This window comes from Delphinus delphis, chromosome 3, assembly GCF_949987515.2.
Source record: "Delphinus delphis chromosome 3, mDelDel1.2, whole genome shotgun sequence".
NCBI lineage: Eukaryota > Metazoa > Chordata > Mammalia > Artiodactyla > Delphinidae > Delphinus > Delphinus delphis.
Genome location: NC_082685.1, coordinates 46,118,111 through 46,143,437, shown reverse-complemented (window position 1 = coordinate 46,143,437; position 25,327 = coordinate 46,118,111). Strand labels below are relative to the sequence as shown.

The 25,327-nt window shown below is 44.2% G+C and overlaps 2 protein-coding genes across 2 annotated transcripts in view; one reads left to right on the top strand and one right to left on the bottom strand.

Moving 5' to 3' along the window:
* The window catches only part of LOC132422004 (proton-coupled amino acid transporter 2-like), an 80,389-nt gene extending 67,728 nt beyond the window's left edge, over nt 1–12,661 (bottom strand). The window contains exons 1-2 of the mRNA XM_060006843.1: nt 12,445–12,661; nt 10,168–10,278 (exon numbers count right to left, since the gene is read on the bottom strand). The gene's annotated coding sequence lies outside the window, so the exon portion shown is untranslated. The remainder of the gene's footprint in view (nt 1–10,167; nt 10,279–12,444) is intronic.
* Nucleotides 12,662–12,842: 181 nt separating this feature from the next.
* The window catches only part of LOC132423127 (proton-coupled amino acid transporter 1), a 52,414-nt gene continuing 39,929 nt past the window's right edge, over nt 12,843–25,327 (top strand). Inside the window, exons 1-2 of the mRNA XM_060008492.1 lie at nt 12,843–12,959; nt 24,208–24,355. Coding sequence (XP_059864475.1) covers nt 24,213–24,355 — 143 coding nt within the window. The 5' untranslated portion in view covers nt 12,843–12,959; nt 24,208–24,212. The remainder of the gene's footprint in view (nt 12,960–24,207; nt 24,356–25,327) is intronic.

The following is a 25,327-nucleotide window of genomic DNA, read 5'->3' as shown; positions in this document are numbered from 1 at the left end:
AGCCACAACGCTGACCGGATGCACCTTTGCCTCTACTTTGAGACTACACCCAAGTGGTTGAATGTGGCTAGGGAACAACAGCCGGATTTGCCAACCCGTCACATTTTAAATTTATGAAAACCTCAGGTGGGTCCTAGCACCGCAGGGAAAATCTACTCTTTGTCTTATTTATGTGGTTCTTCCACTCTTCAAGAGGACTATTTCCTACCTCTTCTCTCTATGCAAACCTCCATTACTCTCCCCTTTTCACTGTCAGCCGATGGCATTGTTCTCATTTCATTGAGAAAACAGAAACAACCAGAAGAGAACTTCCTTATCCTCCAGCCACTAAATCTATCCACTGACCTGTGTCTGAATCCATATACGAGGCTTTTTCTCCCATGAAAGTGGCTGAGCCATCCTCATCCTGTCGTAAGTCCCTTTATCTTGAGCACTGGATCTCATCCCCTTTCCTTCACCTACTCAAGAGTCTTCCTCCTGCAATGATCCTTCCCTCTCTCTTGCACCATCAGCCCTTCCCTTTCTACGGCATCATTCCCATGAACATATAAACATACCATAGTACCTTTAATCTCTCATCTCTCTGCTCCCTTTCATAGCAAAACTCCTGAAAAGAGTTGTCTCTATTCACTCTCTCCAATTTCTCACTTTCCATTCTCTTGAATCTACCTCAGCCGACTTTCATCCTTATTATTTAACTGAAACTGCTTTTGCCAGTGGCAACTATGGTTCCTGTTGCCAAATCCAATGGCTAAAACTTAGCCCTCCTCTCAGTTGTCTTGACAGGAGTAGACATTTCAGTCCCCAACCCCCTTTCCTTTTGGCCGTGCCACGCATCATGTGGGATCTTAGTTCCCCGAACAGGGATCAGGGATCAAACCTATGCACCCTGCAGTGGAAGCGCAGAGTCTTAACCCCTGGACCACCAGGGAAGTCCTCAGTCCTTTTTACACACACTATTTTCACCGCTGTGGTGATAGACTCTAAGATTCCACCTCCTTTGATATTTATGGTATTCATGCCCTTGTTTATCTCCTCCTCTTGAGTGTGGGTGGGACCTATGCTTGCTTCTAACCAATAGAATGTGGCAAAGATGATGTAATGTCACTTTCATGATTACATCGTCATATAAGGTCTTGGTTTACTAGCAGACTCTAGAGACTTCAAAGTTAGTTGGCTTTAAAGAAGTAAGTAGTCATGTTAGGAGGCCCATATGGTTAGGAGCTGAGGGCCAGCGAGAAGCTGACAGGCAGCAAGAAGCTGGGGCCCTCGGTCCTACAACAGCAAAGGAATTAGTTGTGCCAGAAACCTGAGCGAGCTTGGAGGAATATTATTTTCCAGTTGTGCCTCCAGATGAGACTATAGCTCAGCCAACACGTAGTTGCAACCTGTGAGCCCCTATAAGCTTAGGACCAAGTTAAGCCATGCCTGAACTTCTGACCCAGAGAAACTGTGAGACAATAAATGTATGTCACTTTAAGCCACGAAGTTTGTGGTAATTTATTACACAGCAATAGGAAACTAATATAACCATTCATCCTCTTTTATATGGTTATGTTTTTTCCATAGTGGCATCTTATACTGTATTTTTAAAAACTCAGACACAAGTTATTTGCATATTAAACAGGTACTATTCTGTACCTTCATATGGTAAATCATGACCACGGAACCCTAGGGTCTAAGTGAGGGGTCAGAAGAGAACCCAAAGGTTCTCACACTTCTTACCAAGTGTGACCCTGACCAAACACCTTTGTCTCTCTGAGGTTCAACTTCCCATATATAAAATGTATAGGAGATTTCCCTGGCAGTCCAGTGGTTAGGACTTTCACTGCCGTGGCCTGGGGTTCAATCCCCGGTCAGGGAACTAAGATCCCGCAAGCCAAGTGGTGTGGCTAAGAAAAAAAAAAAAAAAAAGAATGGGTTGCAGCAGACCATCTCAAAGAAACTCTAAAGTGTAATATATAATGATTCTGTGGCTGACTGAGGGCCTATCCAGTCTTCTTTGGAGGGAGGGATGTTGCTGAAGCAGGGAACAGAAGGACTCACAGAGCTGAAAGATTTGGGAGATGAATTTCTTCCCCTATTTCATCGGTGAGAAACTGAAGCCCGGATGAAAGGGACTTGCTAGTACATGGCAGAGCTAGCCTCAGCCCTTTCCTTTGGGCCCCTACTTCAGTGTTTTTTTGGCAACAGGAGACACTTCTCTCTTCTAAGCTCTCCCAGGTCCTTTGTTACCGTTGTGAGGTAACCCCAAGGTCTGCCTGCCCTACAGGGGCTTAGTGGGTTTGCTCCAGATCTCTTAGAGGGCTTGGTTCCAATCCTGGGAATATTCCTCACCCAATGCTGCCTTTTCCTGCCTTACTTCAGGAGGACCTACCAGTTGGCGCTGTCTTATGCCGAGACTGAGATCAAGGAAGCTATTGGCTGAGTAAGAGGTTAGGGGAGGATCTGTGGGTACGATGGAAGCTGTAAGTTGGTTTCAGATAGATTGGAAGCTAGAGCTTTGGAGAACCTGAGCCCAGTAAGCTCTCGGAGGCTTCCCGCCACACACTCCTACTTTAAAAATTAATATTCACGGGGCTTCCCTGGTGGCGCAGTGGTTAAGAATCCACCTGCCAATGCAGGGGATACGGGTTTGAGCCCTGGTCTGGGAAGATCCCACATGCCGCGGAGCAGCTAAGCCCGTGCGCCACAACTACTGAGCCTGCGCTCTAGAGCCCGCGAGCCACAACTACTGAAGCCCGCATGCCGAGAGCCCGTGCTCCGCAACAAGAGAAGCCACCACAAGGAGAAGTCTGCGCACCGCAACAAAGAGTAGCCCCCGCTCACAACTAGAGAGAGCCCGTGCGCAGCAACAAAGACCCAACGCAACCAAAAAAAAAAAAAAAAAATTAATATTCACATTTTTAAAAAGACGTCCATAGTTAAACCCTTAATTTTTTTAATCAAAGGATTTATAATTAAAGCTAGAGTCTCCTTATCTGACCCTCTCCATTCCTCTTTCTGGGGCTAGCCTTTCTTTTTTAATTGGTTTTTTGTTTTAGTTCTTCAGTTCTCCATCTCTTTGTATAATACACTTTAATGATATTTCTCAACTAATCAACATGCTGTTAGATGAAAATTTATGCCTGTCAATCTCCCCCACTCCTCCTGTCAATATAATTATTTCACTTTTAGTTCTTTTTTACTTATCTTTGTACTTTTAAAAATTATATAAGCATAAAGATAAACTTCTTAAATTATAAAGAGTATTTGTGTTAGTTTCCTACTGCGGTTTTAGCAAATTACCACACGTTTTGTGGATAAAACAAGAGAAATTTGTTGTCTTACAGTGCTGGAGGTCAGAAGTCCTAAAATCAAGATGTTGGCAGGGCTGTGTTTTTTTCTGGAGGCTCTAGGGAGAATCCCCTTCTTTGCTTCTCCAGCTTCTAAAGGCCTCCCGCACTCTCTTGGCTTGTGGCTCCATCTCCAAAGCCAGTAGAGGAGCATCTTCTCTTCTCTGACCTTTCTGCTTCCCTCCTATAAGAACCATTGTGATTACATTAGGCCCGACTTGGATAATCCGGTATAATCTCCTCTTGTCAATATCTTTAACTTAATCACATCTTCAAAGTCTCTTTGGCCATCTAAGGTAACATATTCACAGGCTGTGGGGATTAGGACCTGGACAGCTTTGGGGGCCATTATTCTGCCTACTCCACCATTCATCCCAGTTTACCTGGAACAGTCCCACTATATGCCTGGTGTCCTGGTGTAACTATTAATACAGCTCCCATTGTAAAGCAATTATACTCCAATAAAGATGTTTAAAAAAATATTAATACAGCCCCTTTTATTCTCAAAAGTGTCTCCACTTGAACAAAAAATTATAACACCCCACTTATCCAATGTTTCCCAATCTCCTTTATACCATAACACATGTGGAAAACGATAACATTTTCTAGATCCTCAGGATATAAGAACAAGCCTACTCATGACTAGAGGTAATTGTCTCAGAAGCTCTGGCCACGTTAGGACCCAGCTGGTTGCTCCAAGGGGCAAAAGTATCAACATCTCAGCACCCCTACAACCCACTTATGGTACGCCATTGGCCACTGCATACCACTGCAAAGTCTTCCTTACACTAAAGCAATATAATATGTTTTAAAGCCTGTTCTTCTGATATGCTCCTGTGTGAGCAGCATTTAATTCCAAGGAGTGTACCCGGGTTCTCATACACATGCCCTGACGCTCCTGTCATTGCAATCCTGCCTGCAGGTTAGTTCAGGTTGTCAGACTGCTGGCATCTTTTCCCATATGCCCTCTGGTTCTGTGTCCCTGCAGAATTCCCCATCCCTCGCGCATTCTCCCAGGCACCAAGAGTGTTGGTGTGGTGGCAGAGAGGTCCCGTTGGATTCTCTGGATGGGCTTTTTAGACAGCTTGCAAAATTTTTCTCTGGGTCTTCAGAGTGCATACGTCTCTTAACTTTGTAACACATGTTTTTTTTCTTTAAACATACTTCGTTTACCACAAAGCCGTTAGTGGTAAAACATTTTATCAACATTAGCTCCTTTCTAATCATCAAAAGTCACAAGAGCTTGGCTCAGAGGCACGTTGTAGTGTAGATATGGCACCAGCACTTTTCCTAGTATCTGAGCTGCTGTTTGTTCCCTTAGTGGGGTCCTTGCTTTAATGGCTGCTTTTCATTTCAACCACATTGCTAATTTACTGAACAGGATGCATCTTCCTTGGTCATCACCATGTTACATAATGATGGTGTTTGCCTTTCTTTATAACAATTCCTAATTTCTATAGCCATTTCTAATTTCCATTCCCAAATTAAGAATTTTTTTTTTTTTTGCATACGCTGGCCTCTCACTGTTGTGGCCTCTCCTGTTACGGAGCACAGGCTCCGGACGCGCAGGCTCAGCGGCCATGGCTCATGGGCCTAGCCGCTCCGCGGCATGTGGGATCTTCCCGGACCGGGGCACGAACCCGTGTCCCCTGCATCGGCAGGCGGACTCTCAACCACTGCGCCACCAGGGAAGCCCCCAAATTAAGAATTTTTAAGTGAACTTTTTGGCACTGTGCCACTTAATGCATTCTTGAATTATACTGTTATGGCTTACAGAATAGTTTAAATTACACTAACAAAGAATGCTTACTACAGATAATTACTCAACCCACCCATAGAAGTTCCATGTGAACAACGGCATTTCTCTCTGGTTTCTGACAAAAATGGGTGGGCACTTCTGTGTCCCAGCCGAAGTGTAGCACACTTTACAGTTCACTCTTTTGAACATCAGTCAGGCTATTATAAGATACCTCGTGAAAGTTTAAATTTGGGTAGGATTCTAAATACTCTAAATTCTGCATACGAAGTAGGACTTCATTAACATTTTTATACCACACCATCTTAAATACATGTAATGCAGCTATGTATACAGAGACCGTGTTGTGTACCCTGGGTGTTTTTGTTTTTTCCTTAACCACATGTGCTCCTTCTACATGTGCTATTTTGTAACTGCCATGTATGTGGGGGCCAAGGGCTGGGAAGCCAGAACCAGGAGACACATGACGTGTGTGACTCTGGGTGTGTTGCCCCTCCTCTCTAGGCCTCGGTTTCTCCACTAAGGATGAGAGGTTGGACTCACTGAGCCAAGAGGGGCTTTCCAGCTCTGATAATCTAGAGTTAAAGGAGGCTCCCTGGAAGAATCCCTCATTCTCTTTATGTCTAGGGATGTAAATAGAAGAAAAAGAGAACAAAGGGGAAGGAAAAGAAACAGCTACAAGAAAAAACGGGAAGGAGCAGATACGCCTTGATAAGAGAAGGGGAAAGGAAAGAAGCAGCAAGATGCCTAGACTCACAAAGTGTGAGTATGGACTTCATTTATTAAAAAATAGGTTTCAATTCCCAATGTTTTTTAAGAACACTGGCTGTGGAGTTATACAGAGTTTGACTCCTGGCTTTATCACTATATTCTTGTGTGACTTTGGGCATAGTTTTCCTGTCTCCTTGCCTCAGTTTCATCTATTAAGTGGAATGAAAAATAACGACCTCATAGGATCTCAGTGGGGAGTAAATGAGTTTGTAAAGCATATAGCACCCAGTGAATCAGAGATCTTACTGTCCTTGTCATCACTTTTCATGGAGTCCCTCTGAGACAGCGGGGGCAGGAATTCTCCTTCCTTTAAGGTGTTTGCAGATCGCCCTTCCCCTTCCCATCCTCATGAGGCCAAACAACTCCCACTTCCTGAGTGAAGAACCCAGAGAGGCGAAGCACACATGTTCCCCCCATGCTACCCAGGTCTGTCCCTCCACTGGATGTGGACAGTGAGAGTAATGAGAATCACCTCTTGTGTGGATATATTGATCAGTACAGTGTGCCAAGTGCTCTGAAACCCATCAGACCCTCTTCTGGCTGAGAGATGAGGAGGCAGAGGCTCAGGGAGGTTAAGCCCCAAGAGGTCATGTCATGTGTCCAGGGGTATAGGAGGCTGGGAAGCTGCATCTCAACACTTTTGTCCCAGTACCCATAACCTGGGGAGGCGTTCGCTCAGCTTCTCCGGGGAGGCTGGGCTCCTGCGTGTTCTCTGCCCTTTGATGGCGTTCCCCACCCTGCTGCTTCACTAACCGTGGGTGCTGCTGAGTGGTGGGTGTGGTGAGATGGTCAAGTATGTGGTCACTGGCACTCCGGCTTCAGCAATGATCAGCCGTGCGACCCTAAATGTTTTAAATCTTTCTAAAGCCCACTTTCCTCATCTGTAAAATGGGGATAATGCCTTATGCCTAGAATGAGAAGTTGAGACAGGGTTTCTTGAGAAAGTGATTTACTAAGGGAGTGTTCTCAGGAGAAGGGGTGTGAGGGAAGCAGAAGGGAAGAAAAGGGAAAAGCTAAGTGAGGATGCAGTCTCAGGTGGAGACTAGCTTCAGCCCGATCCCACAGGGAGCTCTGGAGCACAAGTTGCATCATAAGCTGGTCCCACCTTAAAGTCAGGGGACTGACCTTTGGTTCCCATCCCCCTTAACTAATTGGCTGTGGACTGCACTTCCCCCATCTGTCATAGAGTGTGAAGGAAATGGATCGGGGACCCAAGGGATCCTGAAAGAAGAGATGGAGAGAAAAAGGGGACATTGAGCAGGACTCATATGACATACACAATCAATAAACATAAACCCTCTCCTTTTTATACAAAAGGCTGTATCACCATTCTCTTCATATTTTCCCTTAGGAATATAACTGGAATTTGCTTCAAAATAATTTAGGGTGCAGGGGCATTAGGTGGGAATAGATAATCGGGGGGTGGTGGTGGTGGTGATGGTATTGGGTTGGGATACAGATAAATAATGTTGGCCAAGAACTCTCTCCAAACAGAGTTGGTTTCACACCCAGCAGCCAATCAAATCTGCTCTTTTGAACACCATCAATGGTCATTCTTTACTAACCACAATGGTCTGTTTTCAGTCCTCTTCTTATGTGAACAAGCAGTAGCATTTGACATAGGTAGTCTCTCCCCTCCTTGAAAAACTTTCTTCACTTGGCTTCCCAGACACCACCACTTCTGGTTTGCCTCCTAGCTCAGTGACCGTGCCTTCATGGTTCCTTCTGCTCATTCCTAGTCATCTCTCTATGCTCTCCTAGACTTGATTTTTGGATTTCCTCCCATAGTTATTTGCACTCACTTCCCTGGTGAGTTCATCTAGTCTCTTTGCTTAACTACCATAAATATGCTGACAATGGCCAATTTTTTATCTCTAGGCTGGACCTCTCTACTCTCCACAATCATCCCAATGCCTACCTGACCTCTTCCCTTGGATGTCTCACAGGCGCTTCACACACAACAGGCTCCCCTTGCTCCCCACCAAAACCTGCCCCTGCCACTGTCTTTCTGTTCTAGTAAAAGGCAACTCTATCTTTCCCGTTGCTCAGGCCAAAGTGTTTGGCTCCTCCCTCTCATACTCCACTTCCAGTCCATCGATGTGTCCAACCTACGATAAAATTATTTTCAGAAACTGACCACCTTCACTGCTGTCACTCTTGTCAAGTCATCACAATCTTATCCTGGCTTACTACAACTGCCTCCCAACAGGTCTCGCTGTTTCTGCCCTTGCCTATATCAACCCAATAGACAAAGCATCCTTTTAAACCCAAATCAGATCATGGCATTCCTCTGCTGAAACTCCTCCAGTATCTTCCCATCTCACTCAGAATAAAAGCCAAAGCCCTTAAAGTGGCTCACAGAGCACTATACAATTTTCACCCATTTGTTGTTGCTCTGACCTAATCTACTTCTCTTTCCCTAGCTCTCTTTGCTCCAGCCACAGTGACCTCCTTGTCATTCTTCAAACGGAAGAGGCGCAGTCCCACCCCAGGGCCTTAGCATATGCTATTCCCTCGGCCCAGAATGCTCTTCCCAGTGTTCACATGGCCTGTTTCTTCACCTATTTCAGGTGTTTATTTACATTTCATCTTCTCAGTGAGAGCTTTCTTGACTATTTAAAAAGTTGCAATCCCTTCCCTCTGCCTCCAGACTCCCTCTTCCACTTTCCTGATTTACTTTTCTCCATAGCAGATGCACCACTGACATATGTATATTACTTAGTTATTCTTAGTTATTTCTGTTGCCTGTCTCCTCCCACTAAAATATAAACTGCACAAGAGCAGGGGTTTTTGTCTATTTTGTTCACGGTTGTATCCCTAGAGCCTGGCACAATGATACTCAATAAATACTTATTGATAAAAATATGAACACATTTCCTCATCCTTATCTTCTTACTGTTTGATTTGATTCTTAATTTCTGTTATTATATTTTAAATTTCCAAATTTTAATTTAAAATTAATTTTAAAATATAAAATTTATAATTTTTATTTTTCTCATTCTTTTTTAAAGCATATTGTTTTTATTTCATGATTGCAACATCTTATCTCTCTGAGGTTTTTTTAGGGCAGCATTTCTCCAACAAGAGGCAACATCAGAATCACCTGGAGGGCTTATTGAAACAGATTGCGGGGCCCCACTGCTGGAGTTGCTGATGCAGATTCTGGAGTGGGACCCCAGTTTGTGCTTTTATGTTTTGCATAGTTTCTTCCAACGTGCTTTCATGTGTTTGTGCATTCCAAGGTGCTTTCATGTGTTTGTGCATTTGATTATTCTTCTTAGAGGCTTTTCTCAGATGTCTGGTAATCTCTTTCAAATTTTAAAATTCACCTTTTAAATACAATAAAGTTCATATATTTTAATTGTCCAGGTAATGGCTTTTGACCAGCGTTTAAGCCTATGTAGCCATCATCCCAATCAAGATGTAGCATTTTAGCACTGCCCCGGAAAGCTCTCAAGTCCCTTTGCTGTCAGTCCACACCCCACACATCCCAAGCAACCACTGATCAGTTTTCTGTCACTAGATTAGTTTTTGCTCATTCTATATATTTGTATTAATTGAATCATGTAGCATGTAGTCTCTTGTGTCTAGCTTCTTTCACTTAGCATAATGAGATTCATCCTTATCAGTAGTTCCTTCCTGCTATATATGCCACAATTTGTTTATCAATTCATCTGTTGATGAATATTTGAGTTGTTACTAATTTAGCTTTAGTAAGCTGCTTGCTGTGAACCTGTGATTACAAGTCTTTGTATGGATCACAGCCAGGACTAGGGTGAGGCAAGCCGGGAAACCTAGTTCACAAAATTTAAGGAGGCCCTCACTCTTGTGTACCTATAAGTGCCAACTTTGCACTTGCACAACCCTGAGAGGGAGCCCCTCCTTAAATTTTCCACCCAACGCACCAGGCTCTGGGCCCGGTGTGGATATGCTTCTATTTTTCTTGGGTAAAGAGTGAAATTGCGGGCTTCCCTGGTGGCGCAGTGGTTGAGAGTCCGCCTGCCGATGCAGGGGACGCGGGTTTGTGCCCCGGTCTGGGAAGATCCCACGTGCCGTGGAGCGGCTGGGCCCGTGAGCCATGGCCCCTGAGCCTGTGTGTCCGGAGCCTGTGCTCCGCAACGGGAGAGGCCACAACAGTGAGAGGCCCGCGTACCCCCTCCCCCAAAAAAGAGTGAAATTGCTCCATCATAGGATAGATATGCATTTAACTTCGTAAAAAACTGCCAACAAGTTTTCCAAAGTGGCTGCACCATTGTACACTCCCACCAGCAAGGGATGAGAGTCCCAGTTGCTCCACATCCTCACCAACACATGTATTTCCACTCTTTTCTTCTCTGTTGCCACAGATGGACTGCTGCAAATATGGCTCACCCGTGCAGTTCTTTCTGTCATCCTCATCTCTTTGGCTTTCCTGATCTAAATGAGATTCAGGAGAGTTTTTGTTGTTAGTCTTGCTGAACTGTCCATGAGCGCTGTTTCAAACAAAGGTGATATAAGCTGCGCAGCTCTGAGTGAGCTCTTCACCTTCAGAAAGAGTTTTTATTGATGCTTTTCTGAGATCTGCCCTCTCCCCTAACCCCCCACCCTGGGTCCCCTCACTCCTCTCTGAGTTTCTTCTCCTTTCTCCTGCACAGCTTCTGTCTGATCTCAGCTGCTTTTGTTGGTCCTTACACGTATTTTGGTAACTATGGATTATATTTCTCTTCTGGCTTTGCTGTAAATAGAATTTGCATTTTTTTCCTTTTTGCTTTTGTACAGTTTCTAAGAGTAAAAGTCAAAGCGGTTATTTACACAACCATTTTGCACTAGAAATCTTTATATTTCTGAGTAAGCAGTGGGGGCAGAGGTGGAGATTTGCATATTGGGGAAAAGTTATCTGGGAAAGATAAGGAGATGTTATTGTATGCTAGTTTCTAATTAGGGCTGCAAAATGATAAGGTTGATAGAGTCCTAACAGTATCTGAAAATTGTGCAGCCTCTTCTCAAGGGTCTCTCTGATAAAGGTGTAGTGGTCACCACAGAAGTAAGAACCTTATCTAGAGTCAGTGCATCCCAGGTGCAGATGGCAAAGTCCCACCTCCATCAGTAATTCCAATAGGGAGCTATGTGGTTCTCACAAGCTCTGCCTTTCTGGGGTAAAACATTAGGAGGAGCCACAGAATCAATGAAATTTGAGGTGGGAGATGACCTAAAGGGGGCATTCCTAGACTTGGACTCAGCAGCATTCCAAGCACAGCTCCTGGCACTGAGCAGTCAATGAACTGGGGACTTCTACCAGGGATGGGATGAATTCATTCATCCTCATATTTTGACTACATTCTTTTCTCTTTCCCTGCTGAAATGAATCAACTGGAATAGATTTTTTAAAATATATATATAGGTTATGGAACATATAGAGATTTTAAACATATATACATAAAGTAATATATGTTTATGAAGTAATTTAAACAGTACAGACAGTGAAGAATAAAAGTCTTAAGGAAAACAGTAAGTACTGGTATTCATGATTCTAAATTTTAACACCACACATCTGTACATGCCTATATATAGATACTTCTATAAATACATGGCATAGGGTTTGGAAAACAATACTCAAATGCTGGTAACTGTCAGTCTTTGGAGAGGAGAGTGAATTTGGGAGAAGGGAAATTTTCACTGTTTATATATACCAGGGAAGTCCATGTTCATTATCTTGATTGTGGTGATCGTTTCACAGGTGAATATATATGTTGAAAGTTATCAAATTATACACTTTAATTATGTGCAGTTTATTGTATATAAATTAAACCACAATAAAGCTGTTAAAATATTCAGTAAAAATTATATAATGCAGTAACATATTTTTATTAGAAATGTTATGCAAGAATTTCCCTGGTGTTACAGTGGTTAAGAGTTGGCCTGCCAATGCAGGGGACATGGGTTCAATCCCTGGTCCAGGAAGATCCCACAGGCCGCGGACCAAGTAAGCCTGTGTGCCACAACTACTGAGTCTGCACTCTGGAGCCTGTGAGCCACAACTACTGAAGCCTATGGGCCTAGAGCCCATGCTCTGCAACAAGAAAAGCCACAGCAAGGAGAAGCCCGTGCACCACAACGAGGATTAGCCTCCCCCGCTCACAGAAACTAGAGAAAGCTGGTGTGCAGCAATGAAGACCCAACGCAGCCATAAATAAATAAATAAATAAAGTTATATTAAAAAAATTTTTTTAAAAGATAATGAATATATTTGTCACCTTGAAAGTTTCCTTATGTCCCTTTATAATCACTCTCTCCTCTCCTGATCTCCTCAGCCATTCCCAGGCAACCACTGATGTGTTTTCTGTCGGTGTAGATTATTTTAAAATTTCTAGAATATTATATAAACAGAATTTTTTTTTCTGTCTTCTTTCACTCAGCATAATTAAGATGTATCCATTCTGTACCTGTTTCAATAATTTTTTATTTTTTTGGCTCCGTAATTTTTAAAAGTAAAATCTGCTAGGAGGAGGGAAGAGGAGCGTAGATAAGACATACACTCCCTGTTGCCATTAAAAAATGTTATTTACATTTTTAAAATATATTAAAAAGAGGGTATTGACTTACCTCACTGCCCCATTTCCAGTCGCAACCACACGTTTGGGCAAACGTTTAAAAGTATGACGAAAGTTTGGAAAAGATGCATTATTTCTCGATTATTAAACGCAACATATGCTCGGTGAGACGTGTTAACGTACGGCTAGGGTAAAACTGAGCCACCTTTCACAAGCCCACAGCTCAGGGTACCGCGCTCTCCGACTCTGGCCTCGCGGCCGGGCCTGGATCTTCGACGCGCGGCTCACGCCCAGATCCCGCGAGCACCGTCCTTCCCGCAGAGGCAGCTCCCGTCGCCAGGTGGTGCTGCGAAGCCGAGCCCCCGAGCCCCGCGAGAGGGGAGGAGCAGCCGCGCGCGGGAGCATGTGATCCGGACCTCGGGTTTGGGAGCCTGGATCACGTGATGGCGCCCGGAAGCGGCTGCCTGGGCAGCGGAGGGTGGGCATGGCTAGGGCTCCGAGCTGAGGCAGGGAGTGGTGGGCTGCTGCGCTGAAGCTGGAGCCAGAGCCGGAGTCGGAACCCGAGCGGTGAGTCCGCGCGCTGATGGCCTGGGGCTGGCGGCCGGTCGTCGCCTTCTGCTGGACCCACGTCGCCTTCCTCCGGGCTCAGCGGATGCTCCGGCTCAGGCACCGACCGGCTTAGGCTGCGGGTCCGAGTCTCCTTGGTATCCCGGTCGCAGCTGCGGTGCGATGCGGGCACTCCTCCTGGATGAGGGGAGGTGGAGAATCCCTAGTCCTTCGCGCTGTCTCCCTTGACCTCCCCGACCTGTTTGACAGGTGTGGAAACTGAGGTCCCGAGACGGGAAGAATCACCGAAATGACCAGCTGGAGCTTCTGTTGGGCGCTTTCTAGAGGGGTCCGGACATCGCGGGCAGGTGACCCGCCAGCTGCGGGAACCCTGCTTGGGACTTGCTAATAGCGGGTCTTTGGGTCATAGAATACCGAAACTACCACGATGCAGCGAAATTATCTTTTGCAACCCCTTTCTAGAGCTGTGGGGAAATCGAGGTCCAAGAAGCGGTGGGGGTTGTCTAAGGTCATCCAGTGAGTTAGTCGCAGCCCTGCGACTAGAATCCAAGTCTCCTGAGCTCCAGTGGCTTTTTGCTTTTCACCACACTGCCTCCTGCAGAAAACTTGACAGGTGAAAAGCACGCTTTTCCTGTCCTCTTTTCTTTCATTCCTCTCCCTTTTTAGCTCTGCATTCTCCATCGCCGCTGGGATCGACTTGACTCTGGGTGTGGTTCCCTGATTCAGTGTTCACCGATTTTTCTGCAAACTCATCATTCTGTAGGTTTTGTTTCTAAGCGTTCTGCAATTTTGTGTAAGTCATACCAAAATATGAAATAAGAAGCAGAGTATGCTCCCGGGAGGGTAGGTGGCTCACAGCTGAGGTTGTGGAGAGCCCTAACATTAACTTGAAGAATGTCAAGACCTTTGCTTTATTTTTAATATAGCTTGTTAGATTTGGGGAATGCTGGTCATTCGGATGGATGTTTTGCTTGCCAAAAGAAGATAGCAGCGTGGTGTAATGGAAAGACCTGAGACTGGGGAATCAGGAGATTTTGTTCTAGTTCTGACACTTGCTTTGCAACCTTGGGTGACTCCCATCCTTGCTTGGGTTTAGGTTTCCCAGTCTGAACAGTGATGGGGTGGAATCCCTAAGGTCTCCTTCTGCTGTGACATTCTCTGCATCTCAGTCTGTTTGTTGTCTATTCAGAGAGATTTTTTCTCCTGTATATTAGTATTTCCCTTGCAAAAAGGTTTAATTCAGTTGTCCAGGAAGCAGTTTCTCTACTTATTTCTAGGTTATCATGAAATCCACCTCTTCTTTCTACCTATCTCTGTATTATATCTAAGCTAAATGCTGATAGCTGAAAATGGTTTTGACTTTTATTATTTTAAATATGATCAAGGCCCTCTTTGATTCTTGTTGAGAGGCTAGTCTACAGTAATTAACGTGATTGTATGTTTAGAGTGTGTTTTTTTAAAAGATGTTCTTGAAGTCAAGAGGACACAAAAGACTTAACCATTCCCTCTGGGTTTGAGACTGTTTGGGGTGGAGGCCTTATGCAACAGAGCCTGCTCTGATGATCATATTAAGTCTCTCTCCCTTTGTTTTCTGATTGTGCCATTTATAATTGTCTGCTCTTGAGTCCTTGTTTTCCCTTTAAAGCATGTATCTGTTCATTTGGCCTCATCCCTGCGGCAGCTTGAAGTGCTCAGAGCTTTGTCTATTTTAAAGCCAGTGTAAGGAGGTGGATTCCATTTCTTTTGTAATGTTCCAGAGACCACAACTGGGACGGTGGATGGAAGTACCATAAAGGAAGTGGTTTGGGGGTGAGCATAAGAACTTTAAAAGAATTAGCGCTCTAGCATGTTGCAACACAGAGCATGGCAGACTCTGTCTCTGGAGGTCATTGTCACTGGGCAATTACTTTTGGGAATGTTGTAGATTAGGTCATTGTGTTGGGTAGAGGGTCAGACTAGATACAATTTTCAGTTTTCGGGCTTCCCTGGTGGCGCAGTGGTTGAGAGTCCGCCTGTAGATGCAGGGGACACGGGTTTGTGCCTTGGTCCGGGAGGATCCCACATGCCGTGGAGCAGCTGGGCCCGTGAGCCATGGCTGCTGGGCCTGCGCGTCCGGAGCCTGTGCTCTGCAGCGGGAGGGGCCACAGCAGTGAGAGGCCTGCGTACTGCAAAAAAAAAAAAAATTCAGTTTTCTTCTAATTCAGAAGTTCTTTGAAATTCTAGGACTGGACTTGTTAGCATGTGGAATGTGAGGTAGAGTAGATGGAACCGAGGTGCACTTTTGTGAATGCTTTATTTTTCCCCTTTGCTCAGATAACAATTCTCATGTTAAATATTCCACTTTTTCTTTCTTTTTATCCCTCCTCTCTTCCCCAGTGAGTGTCTCAGTTCTTTAAGTTCTTGATACCTTTTCCAGGGTCAGATGCTGAAGAGTCATTGCTGTTAATGGTATATTCTTTCTTTCCATCCTGACCTGAAGTGAGATCCTAGAGCTGGGCTGAGTGAGTGGACTTTGGTTTCTACTTTTGCTGACTGGTCCTCATACTTTCTTCCAGAGGTGTGTGACTACCCACTGAGTCCTAGGCTAGCTTTCTCTTTTTCCCATAGAGGAAGCTCACATTGTCTTAACCCAGATCTTGGTGGAATCTTGTACCTCCTTCCTTTGGCCGGGCCTTACTGGGTCTGAGCACACAAAGCTAGTCTCTATTTAATGAGTGTGGGGTCCAGTGGATAGGATATTCTGCATATGCCAAAAGAGAAACCTCCTGATGCTGTATTTGGTGCTGTCTCTTCTTTTTCCTTCCATACATTTCTCTTGGAATCCTTGACACCCGGGGCCAGTTCTCAATGACCCTCTCTAGTAGGAAAGACTCCTCTGTGCTTCCCTTTTCCATGAAGTTCAGGAATCTGTCTACATGGGTTACTGGGATGCTCTTGGCACATAGATCACTGTTTCCGAGATGGAGACCTGGCTCAGCTCTCCAGAGTGATGGAATGGAGGAAGTCCTGCAGCGCTTTATTTGTGTAGTGACTCCCTGACTTGAACTTCTGACTTCCGTCCTTGAACTTCTCTCTGGTAATAACACAGTTGCTGCCATTAGTGAGGGTCCATTATGTACCAGGCAACATAATTAACATCTTTTCCTTCTACCTTGTAACAATATTGTGATGTAAGCATTCTTTTTTTTTTTTTTTTATGTAAGCATTCTCAATGACATTTTTCAGATGAGGAAATTGAGACAAAGGGAGATCAGGGTCACACAACTAGGCTCTGAACTCATGTACTTTTTATTTTTCAGGATTCCCCCTGTAGACCTAATCCTGCCCCAGCTTTGTTCCCAGGGAGATTTTGGGGAGAATAGATGGTGTGTTAGGAAGAACACTGGACTAGGAATCGGATATGCTGTATTCTAATCCCAAACTGTTAGCCAGCTGGGGGCTTGGTTTTCTCACCTATAAATGGGAAACTGGAGCTTGGTTACCTGTCAGTCATGCCTGGTCCTAACATTTAGAGGTTTTTATAATTGTGGGTAAAAAGTGAGTGTGTTTGCTCTTTCAGCTGCTTCCGTGCAGAGCCTGCTGATGTCAGCAGCTGTTTTGCGGCTGTCCTTGCACCAGAGCCTCTCAGGCAGGAGTCTCAAGTTAGGGAATGTACTTTTTTGGTAGATCGGATGGAGTCCTATCTGATGTCCTCTACAATAAATCTTGTGGATGTCAGAAATGCTCACTTCCCTCCCTGTAGACCACATATAGGAACACAGTCTGTGTCCTTGTTCGTGTTTTTGGAATTCCAGCAACAGAGAAGAGAACGTATATCTAGAGAATTCGCTGTTTCTCTGGGTTCCAGAGAATGTAATTGTTTCAGAATAATAGGTAGCACTTTTAGTCTGCGTATTATCACCAATCCATGAACTTTGGTAGGAGGTGAGGCCTGTGGTATACCTATCATAAGATCATATATATATATATATATATATATATATTTTTTTTTTTTTTTTTTTTTTCGGTATGCAGGCCTCTCACTGTTGTGTCCTCTCCCGTTGCGGAGCACAGGCTCTGGACGTGCAGGTTCAGCGGCCATGGCTCACGGGCCCAGCCGCTCCGTGGCATGTAGGAACCTCCCGGATTGGGGCATGAACATGTGTCCCCTGCATCGGCAGATGGACTCTCAACCACTGTGCCACCAGGGAAGCCCTATATGTTTTTTTTCATAGTGCTTTATATAAATCTGCCTGTAATCGGGATCATCTAAGAAGCTCGTTAAAATTAAAATGCTCAGGCTGAATCAGATTGGGCCCAGAAATCTGTTTTTTTTTTAGCAGTTTTATTGAGATATAATTCACATAGCATACTATTCATCCATTTAAAGTGTACAATTCAATAGCTTTTCCACTGAACTCACAAAGTTGTGCAACCGTCAACACAATCAATTTTAGAACATTTCATCACCCAAAAGAAACTCTGAACCCTTTAGCTGTCACCCCTACTCCCTACCGCAAACTCTAGGCAACTACTAATCTACTTTTTGTCTATAGGTTTCCCTGTTCTGAACTTTCATATGAATGAAATCATACACTATATGATCCTCTGTGACTGACTTCTTTCCCTTAGAATAATGTCTTCAAGGTTCATCTGTGCTGTAGCATCTATCAGTATTTCATTTCTTTTTATTGCTGAATAATATTCCATTGTATGAATATTCCACATTTCATTTATCCATTTATCAGGGGTTTTTTTGGCTACTAGGAACAATGCTGCTATGAACATTTGTGTGTATGTTTTTCTATGGACATACATTTTCATTTTGGTATGTACCTAGGAGTGGAATCATTGCTGGATCATATGGTAACTATGTTTAGCCTTTTGAGGCACTGCCAGACTGTTTTCCAAAGTGATTGCACCATTTTACATTCCCACCAGCAGTGTAAGAGGGAACCCTCTACAATTTGTCTGCATCCTTGCGGATACTTATTATTATCTGTCTTTGAGTCTAGCCATGCTGGTGGGTGTGAAGTGGTATCTCATTGTGATATTTGTTTCTCATTTACCTGACGGCTAAGGATATTGAGTATTTTTACAGATGATTATTGGCATTTTCACATCTTTGGTGAAATATTATTCAGATCCTTTGCCCATTTTTTAATTGGGTTTTCACTTTATTATTGAAGTGTAATATTTTGCAGAAAGTTTTTCCCATTCTGTGGGTTGTTTCTCACTTTCTTGGTGGTATCCTTTGAGGCATATACATTTTAAATTTTGACTAGGTCTAATTTACCTATTTTTTCTTGTGCTTCTGCTGTCGTATATAAGAAACTCTGCTTAATCCATGGTCACAAAAGTTTATACCTATGTTTTCTAATAAGAGTTTTTATAGTTTTAGCCCCTACATGTAGGTCTTTGACCTATTTTGAGTTAATTTTTATATATAGTGTGAGGTAGAGTTACAACTTCATTCTTTTGCACGTGGATATCCAGTTGTCCCAGTTGAAAAGACTATTTTTTCCTCCATTGAATTGTCTTGGCACCCTTGTCAAAAATCAATTGACCGTAGGTATGAGAGTTAATTTCTGGACTCTAAATTCTATTCTGTTGATCTATCTGTCTGTCATTATGCCAATACTGTATTGTCTTGGGGTCACTGTAGCTTTGTGTAGCAATTGGGAAGTCCTCCAACTTTGTTCTTTTTCTCCAAAATTGTTTTGGCTAATTTGGGCCTCTTGAATTTCCATATGAATTTTAGAATTGGCTTGTTAATTTCTGCAGAAAGGCAGCTGGGATTTTGATAGGGATTCAATTGAATCTGTGGATCAATTTAGGGAATATTGCCATCTTAACAGTATTAAATCTTCTAATTCATGAATATTGGGATGTTTTTCATTCATTTAGGTCTTCTTTAATTTCTTTCAACAATGTTTTATAGTTTTCATGTACAAGTCTTACACCTACTTGGCTAAATTTCTTCCTGAATATTTGATTCATTTTGATGCTATTGTAAATAGAACTGTTTTCTCAATTTTGTTTTCAAATTGTTCACTGAAAGTACAAAGAAATACAACTGATTTTTGTATATTGATCTTATATCCTGCAACTTTGCTGAACTTATTAGTTCTAATGGTTTTTAGAGGATAATTTTTTATGTGTTTACAAGTCACCCTTAGAAGTATTGTTTAAATTTTAGTAATGAAGCTAACACTTTAGTACTGCCTCTCCCTCCCCTCCTCTCCTTTCCTCTCCCCGACCTTCCCGTGTGCCCTGAAAGAGACCTACAAAGTCATACAGATGGATTCTCCTTCCGTTATTGGAATTTATCTTGTTTATTGTACTGAATTTGGAATAGAATTTAATCACTAAGTCTTAAATAGCTATCTTGAGAACATTTTAGTATATTCAAAAGTAAGTTCAAAAATGAGTTTAGTATTTCCAAAAGTATGAGTCTGGTAGGTGGGGGAAAGATGCTCTTACAGTTTTTATTATCAGTGGTCTTTGTTGGAAATTAAAGAAACGTAAAATAAAATAAATACAAGGAGCCACCCATTCATCAGAAACAGCAAAAATAAAAATGATAAAATCCAGGAATTCCCGGCAGTCCAGTGGTTAAGACTCAGTGTTTTCACTGCTGGGGCCCAGGTTCAATCCGTGGTCGGGGAACTAATATCCCACAACCTGCGTGCACAGTGTGGCCCAAAAAAAAAAAAAAAAAAAAGAAGGTAAAATCCAAAGTCGGCAGGGTTATGAAAAGATAGGCATGTCCATATATTGCTAGTGACACTGTATGTTAGTTCAGTCATTTGTATGGTGATAACCATAGAAAAGCCGATTCATCTAGCTCTACTCCAAGGATATGACTTGAAAACTAGAAACTATTTGTAGGAATTTTTTTAGCTATGATGTAAGATAGTCCAAAAAAAAAGCTCAAAAGCCAACAGTTGGGAGCTAGTGAAGCAAATTATTTTATTAATATAATGATGGACCATTATATTACTATATTACAACTAAAGATCATCAGTGTGTGTACTGCGTAGATTCAAGGAAGAGAAGATATAAAATAAGTGGAACAAAACCTTAAAATAATGAGAATATTGATTAATTAAAAATAGTTTATATAAGGAAATTTATCAGGGTTATACAAATAGTTGGTATTTCAATGCAATTTTGGTTGAATGTACACTTGAAAAAAACAATATGTACATATATATGTTTGCCAGTAAACATGCAGACTTTTCTTATGTAGTACACTTTTTTTTTTTGGCTGTGCCACGTGGCATGTGGGATCTCAGTTTCTTGACCAGGGATCAAACCCGCGCCCCCTGCACTGGAAGTGTGGAGTCTTAACCACTGGACTGCCAGGGAAGTCCCTTAATACACTCTTTTGAGTCTAAATATCTTACGGAGATTTTACTTTGTGTTGATGGGCCACACATATTGTATAAACTCTGTCCATTGTCCTCAAGAACCTGAAGGAAGAGCTGGTCTTGAGCTCTTAAATATTACGACTCTTAAATATTAACTGTCCATACTCATTTAGACAGTTAACAGTGTCTAATAAAATCTCCCACAGGGCAGGAAATGGCAATTAGAGCACTAGACGGTAGAAACCAGGTTTCATCACGGAGAGCCCAAGGCAAGGTGTCCATGGAGGCTTGCACTCAGTGGGGACAGCTAGAGAGAAGAGGAGGACGCCTTGGTTGCCAGAAAGAACCCTAAAAGGCACTCCAGGGAGTGACCGCACCCACCCTCTACAGTGCTTCAATTCCTGCTTAGCAGCTCTGAGAGGGGCTTCTGCTTGGAGCTTTCCAGGGATAAGGAACTATCTCCTAGAGCGATCCATCTGGACAACTCCCTTTTTTTTTTTTTTAAAAATAAATTTATTTATTTATTTTTGGCTGCATTGGGTCTTTGTTGCTGCGAGCGGGGGCTACTCTTTGTTGCGGTACGCGGGCTTCTCATTGCGGTGGCTTCTCTTGTTGCAGAGCATGGGCTCTAGGCACACGGGCTTCAGTAGTTGTGGCATGCAGGTTCAGTAGTTGTGGCTCATGGGCTCTAGAGCACAGGCTCAGTGGTTGTGGTGCACAGGCTTCGTTGCTCCGTGGCATGTGGGATCTTCCCGGACCAGGACTCGAACCCACGTCTCCTGCATTGGCAGGTGAATTCTTAACCACTGTGCCACCAGAGAAGCTCTGGACAACTCCTTTTGATAATTGTCTTTCTTATGTCTAGCCAAGGACCTGCCTCCCTTTACTTTCCACCTACTGATCCTGTTTCTGAGTAATCTTTGAGGCTCCACAGAGCAAATCTGATCCCTAGGACAGATTTTAAAGACAGTTTTTTTACCTCCCGAGTTGCCAGTTCTCCAGGTTGAAACTTCTCAGGGCTTCCAACCGTTCTTCATTTAGCTGGTTTTCTTCCCCGTCATGACCTTGGTGCTGACCCCTGGCTATACCGCAGTTTATCATTATCCCCTTTATAGCGTGCTGCCTGGAACAGAGTACAAGGTATGGCAAAAAAGAACAGTCTGTCATCTCCCTGGGGTTCTCTCTTGTTGTAGTGCAACCAAGAATTGCATTAGTTGAATTGGCGTCTATTATGATATCATTGATTTCTGTTGAGCTTATCAACTAAAACCCATAGGTAGCATTTCTTTTTCCTTTTTCAACATGCACACAGTTGCCAAGCCACATCTTCCACATCCTGCAGTTGTTCATTGGACTTTTGATCTGTAGATTTCAGCTGCTTTCTGAGCAGTTTTCTTAGTGATAATCTGCTGTGGGTCACAACATAAAGAGGCCTCTTTACTGTGTTTGAAATAAATTGAGCGTCTGTGCCAAGTAAGCAAGAGTGGTTTTTGGTTGATGGGGAGGGATTGGGGAACTTGTCAGTGCCTGTTTTCTGTCCCTCTCCCTCAGTAATATGCAGGGTTCACCTGGAAGGCTCTGTTCCTCAGATGCTTTTGGTGTATTGGAAGAGACTAGAAATTAGCTGCTGTTTGCATGAAGAATTGCATTAATTGATTCCTGGAATATTAGAGCAATAGTTTAGTACACCGTACCCCACACCCCCGCCTTTTTTTTTTTTTGCGGTACGCGGGCCTCTCACTGTTGTGGCCTCTCCCATTGCGGAGCACAGGCTCCGGATGCGCAGGCCCAGCGGCCATGGCCCACGGGCCCAACCGCTCCGCGGCATGTGGGATCCTCCCGGACCGGGGCACGAACCTGCGTCCCTTGCATCGGCAGGCGGACTCCCAACCACTGTGCCACCAGGGAAGCCCCACCCCCGTCTTTTTGAGCACGTGGAACTAAAACCCAAGAGAAATAAGGAGAATTGTTCCAGGCTACTGAGCAAACTGGTGTTAGAGGCAGCTTTAGCACCCAGGCCTTCTGACATTCATAGAAATTAATTTAATTGCTTTTGCCTGAATAGCAGCTTTCAACTGTTCCTATTGAGATACTAAATAGATTTTTTGTTTCCTGGCCCTCTTAAGAATTTCATTGCCCCAGAGCTTAGATGACTTCCTTGAATTCCTCCACCATGTGAGTAAATGATGCTGACTTAGATATCTAGCAAAGTCGGCTATGGTGGTGAAGTGAGGCAGGATCCTCTCTGGGACTTCCAAGCCCTTCACTGGCTTTGGAAGCACTTTCCTCGTGAGATTACGTGGGGTCCTTCCTCCATTATAGTTGGTGGGAGAAAATGAGATCAACCTTGGATCACTCAGGTGCTAGGTGGGGTCCGTTTCCAAAGAGTCCCTTGGGACTGGACCTCTGGGAGCACTTGACACAGAGCTGTCTATCCTCTGGCAGCTAGTGATGGGTGTTGGGCGGGACGGTGTGTTGTGACGGCCATCAGAGGTCCTGTCTCTTCACCAGGCATCTGAGATAGCACATCAGACTAAGGATGGGCATCCAGCCACGTGCTGGGGGAGAGCCCCTTATAGGCAGCTGGTTGTGCCAGTCTGCCGAGTGTCGGAAGGATTTTTATTGGTAATTTTTAATGTTCGTGGGCCTTTTCTTCCTTACTTGATTGTGGATTCCTGGAGGAAGTTGACTCTCTTTCATTATGATATCCCATCACTGTAACTGGCAGTGTATTCAGTAGGCGTTTCCAGATTTAGGCAGGGCGTCAGGATGTATGTTTACGGCTTGGTGCTACCTGGCTGTAGCAGAGCAGGTCCCTTCATCTTCTGGGGGAACGATTCTTCATCTGTGAAATGAGTCGTTTGGTGTGACCTCCGAAGGCTCTTTTAGCAACCGCCTCTGGGATTCTGGGAGCCTACACAGCTCTCAAAATGTATCCTTATAGTGTATCTTAGCGAAGTCCTTGTATTTCTCTTTTCTGGTGTATAATTATTAAAAACTCCACTCATGGGACACCACCCTCACCATCCTTCCTCAGCACACAATAGGAAGGGTTTCTTCTTTCACCAGCTTTTGAAAAATTGGCAAAAAAGGAGCAGGGTTGCGTCGGGGAGATGTTGCTACAAGGGCCAGTGGTGAGCACGTCTCATGCTCCTGGTCATCCTTTGTGCTGCTTTCAGCTGCCATTTCTCAGTATGCAGGCTGGTTGCAAGAAAAGAGTCCTAGGATGAGGGAATGAGCATCACTGATGGCCTCCAAAGAGTATAGGACATACCAGAAATCACGGCAGAGAGAAAGAGAAGGTCATCTGTGGCTCTGGGGCCTGGTGGCAAGTTTGAGCAGAATTAGATGATCTAGAAGGGATTTCTGGAATGCAGAAGAGGCTCTTTCTGGACCGAATGTAGAGGAAAAACAGAATACAGCTAGGAATATTTAGGTTCCCATCCTCTGAGAGCTTGCTCTTGGGGAAGGTGGATGTAGATACAATGTCAGTATTGTTCAGGGTCCAAGAAATTAGCTCAAAGGAAGGGGTCGTTAATCCCAGCCTAAGGAATGGGAAAGGCTGCCTAGAAGTGCCTGTCTGCGTCTTCCCCCATCCCTCCCAAGCCGTGCCTCACCTTTGCTCTGTCCAGGTGTGCGGGCAAATTTAGAAACTTATGAGTGTGGCACCGACTAGATAGGTTGCGAGGGAGAAGCCAAGAGAGCTCAGCCCGCCCATGTGTACTTTGTACCTTTTTCATTTCTCTTGGTATCAGGCAACCTCATTGTACTTAATCCATAGTGCAGCTGTCACTGAACTACTGTGGCAATGGCTGCTTCTGCCCCAGAGCCGACTCCAGGCTTGGAGCTAAAGGCCCCAGCCACTGGAGGTCTTAGCACTGCCCCTGTCCCCCCAGTTACCATGTCCACGCAGAGACTTCGGAACGAGGACTACCGTGACTACAGCTCCACCGACGTGAGCCCGGAGGAGAGTCCGTCCGAAGGCCTGAACAGCTTCTCTTCCCCGGGATCCTACCAGCGGTTCGGGGAAAGCAACAGCACAACGTAAGTAGCTGTTCCTGTCTACGCTCCTGGGTGGGGCTCGTATTCCTAAATTCTGTATTAGTAACGTAATCTCCATTAGAGTTATTTTTGCTCCCCTATTTTTATCAGTTCCCTACTTTACAGGTGAAAGTAAGAGGTAAAGAGATTGAGTGAGTAATGGTGCTGAGATTTGCGCTTCTTGTCTGCCACTCTCTAGTCTGTTTCTTATTCTTTGTTCATTTCACCTGTGTGGTCCCAGAAGGCTGGTGCCGAGTAAGAGCCTGAACATCAGAAAAACTTCTAGAGAGAACATTCTCTTAATTTAGAGCCATGAGTCGTCTGTGCTAGAACCTTACATGCCTCCAAGTCCAATTGGAAGCCTCCTTTGCAAAGTCTCCCCCAGACTTCCGTCCCCATCACCAATCAACTGGGACATTTGGCGGAAGAAGTAGGAAGAGGGAGGAATAACTTCTCCTGCCCTTAAAACATTCAAGGGCATGTTAAAGGTGATCTGCTTTGCATGCCCTTGGGAGGGCTTAAGTCTTACCCCTGGAAACTGAATTCCAAGTCTCATCTGGGTGAGTTTGGCCCTCTATGGGCCTCAGTTTTTCCAAATATAAGATAAAATTGAGGACACCCCCTACCCCGTGAAGCTATACCGACTCACTGTTCAAATGAAAAGATTCAGAGGAGGGTTTTCTACTCCACTGAGTTGTCTGGCTCAGTTCTGAAAGTCAGCAGAGCCCCGACATTTTCTCTGGACCCCAGCATTCCATCTTTTGCAGCCCTTCTCTTTATTCCTCAAGCTTTGCCATCACCTGCTCTGTGTTCCCTTGTGGGTTGGGTGTGACTTAACTGAGGGATCCATTACGTTCTTGACTCCCACTGTCCCACTGTGACTGCCCAGGGAGACCATGGAGGCTTCTCTTGGAGTTCATTACTGGTGAAGCTCCACCCAGCTGCAATCTCTCCTTGTGCAGGGCATTTTCCCTA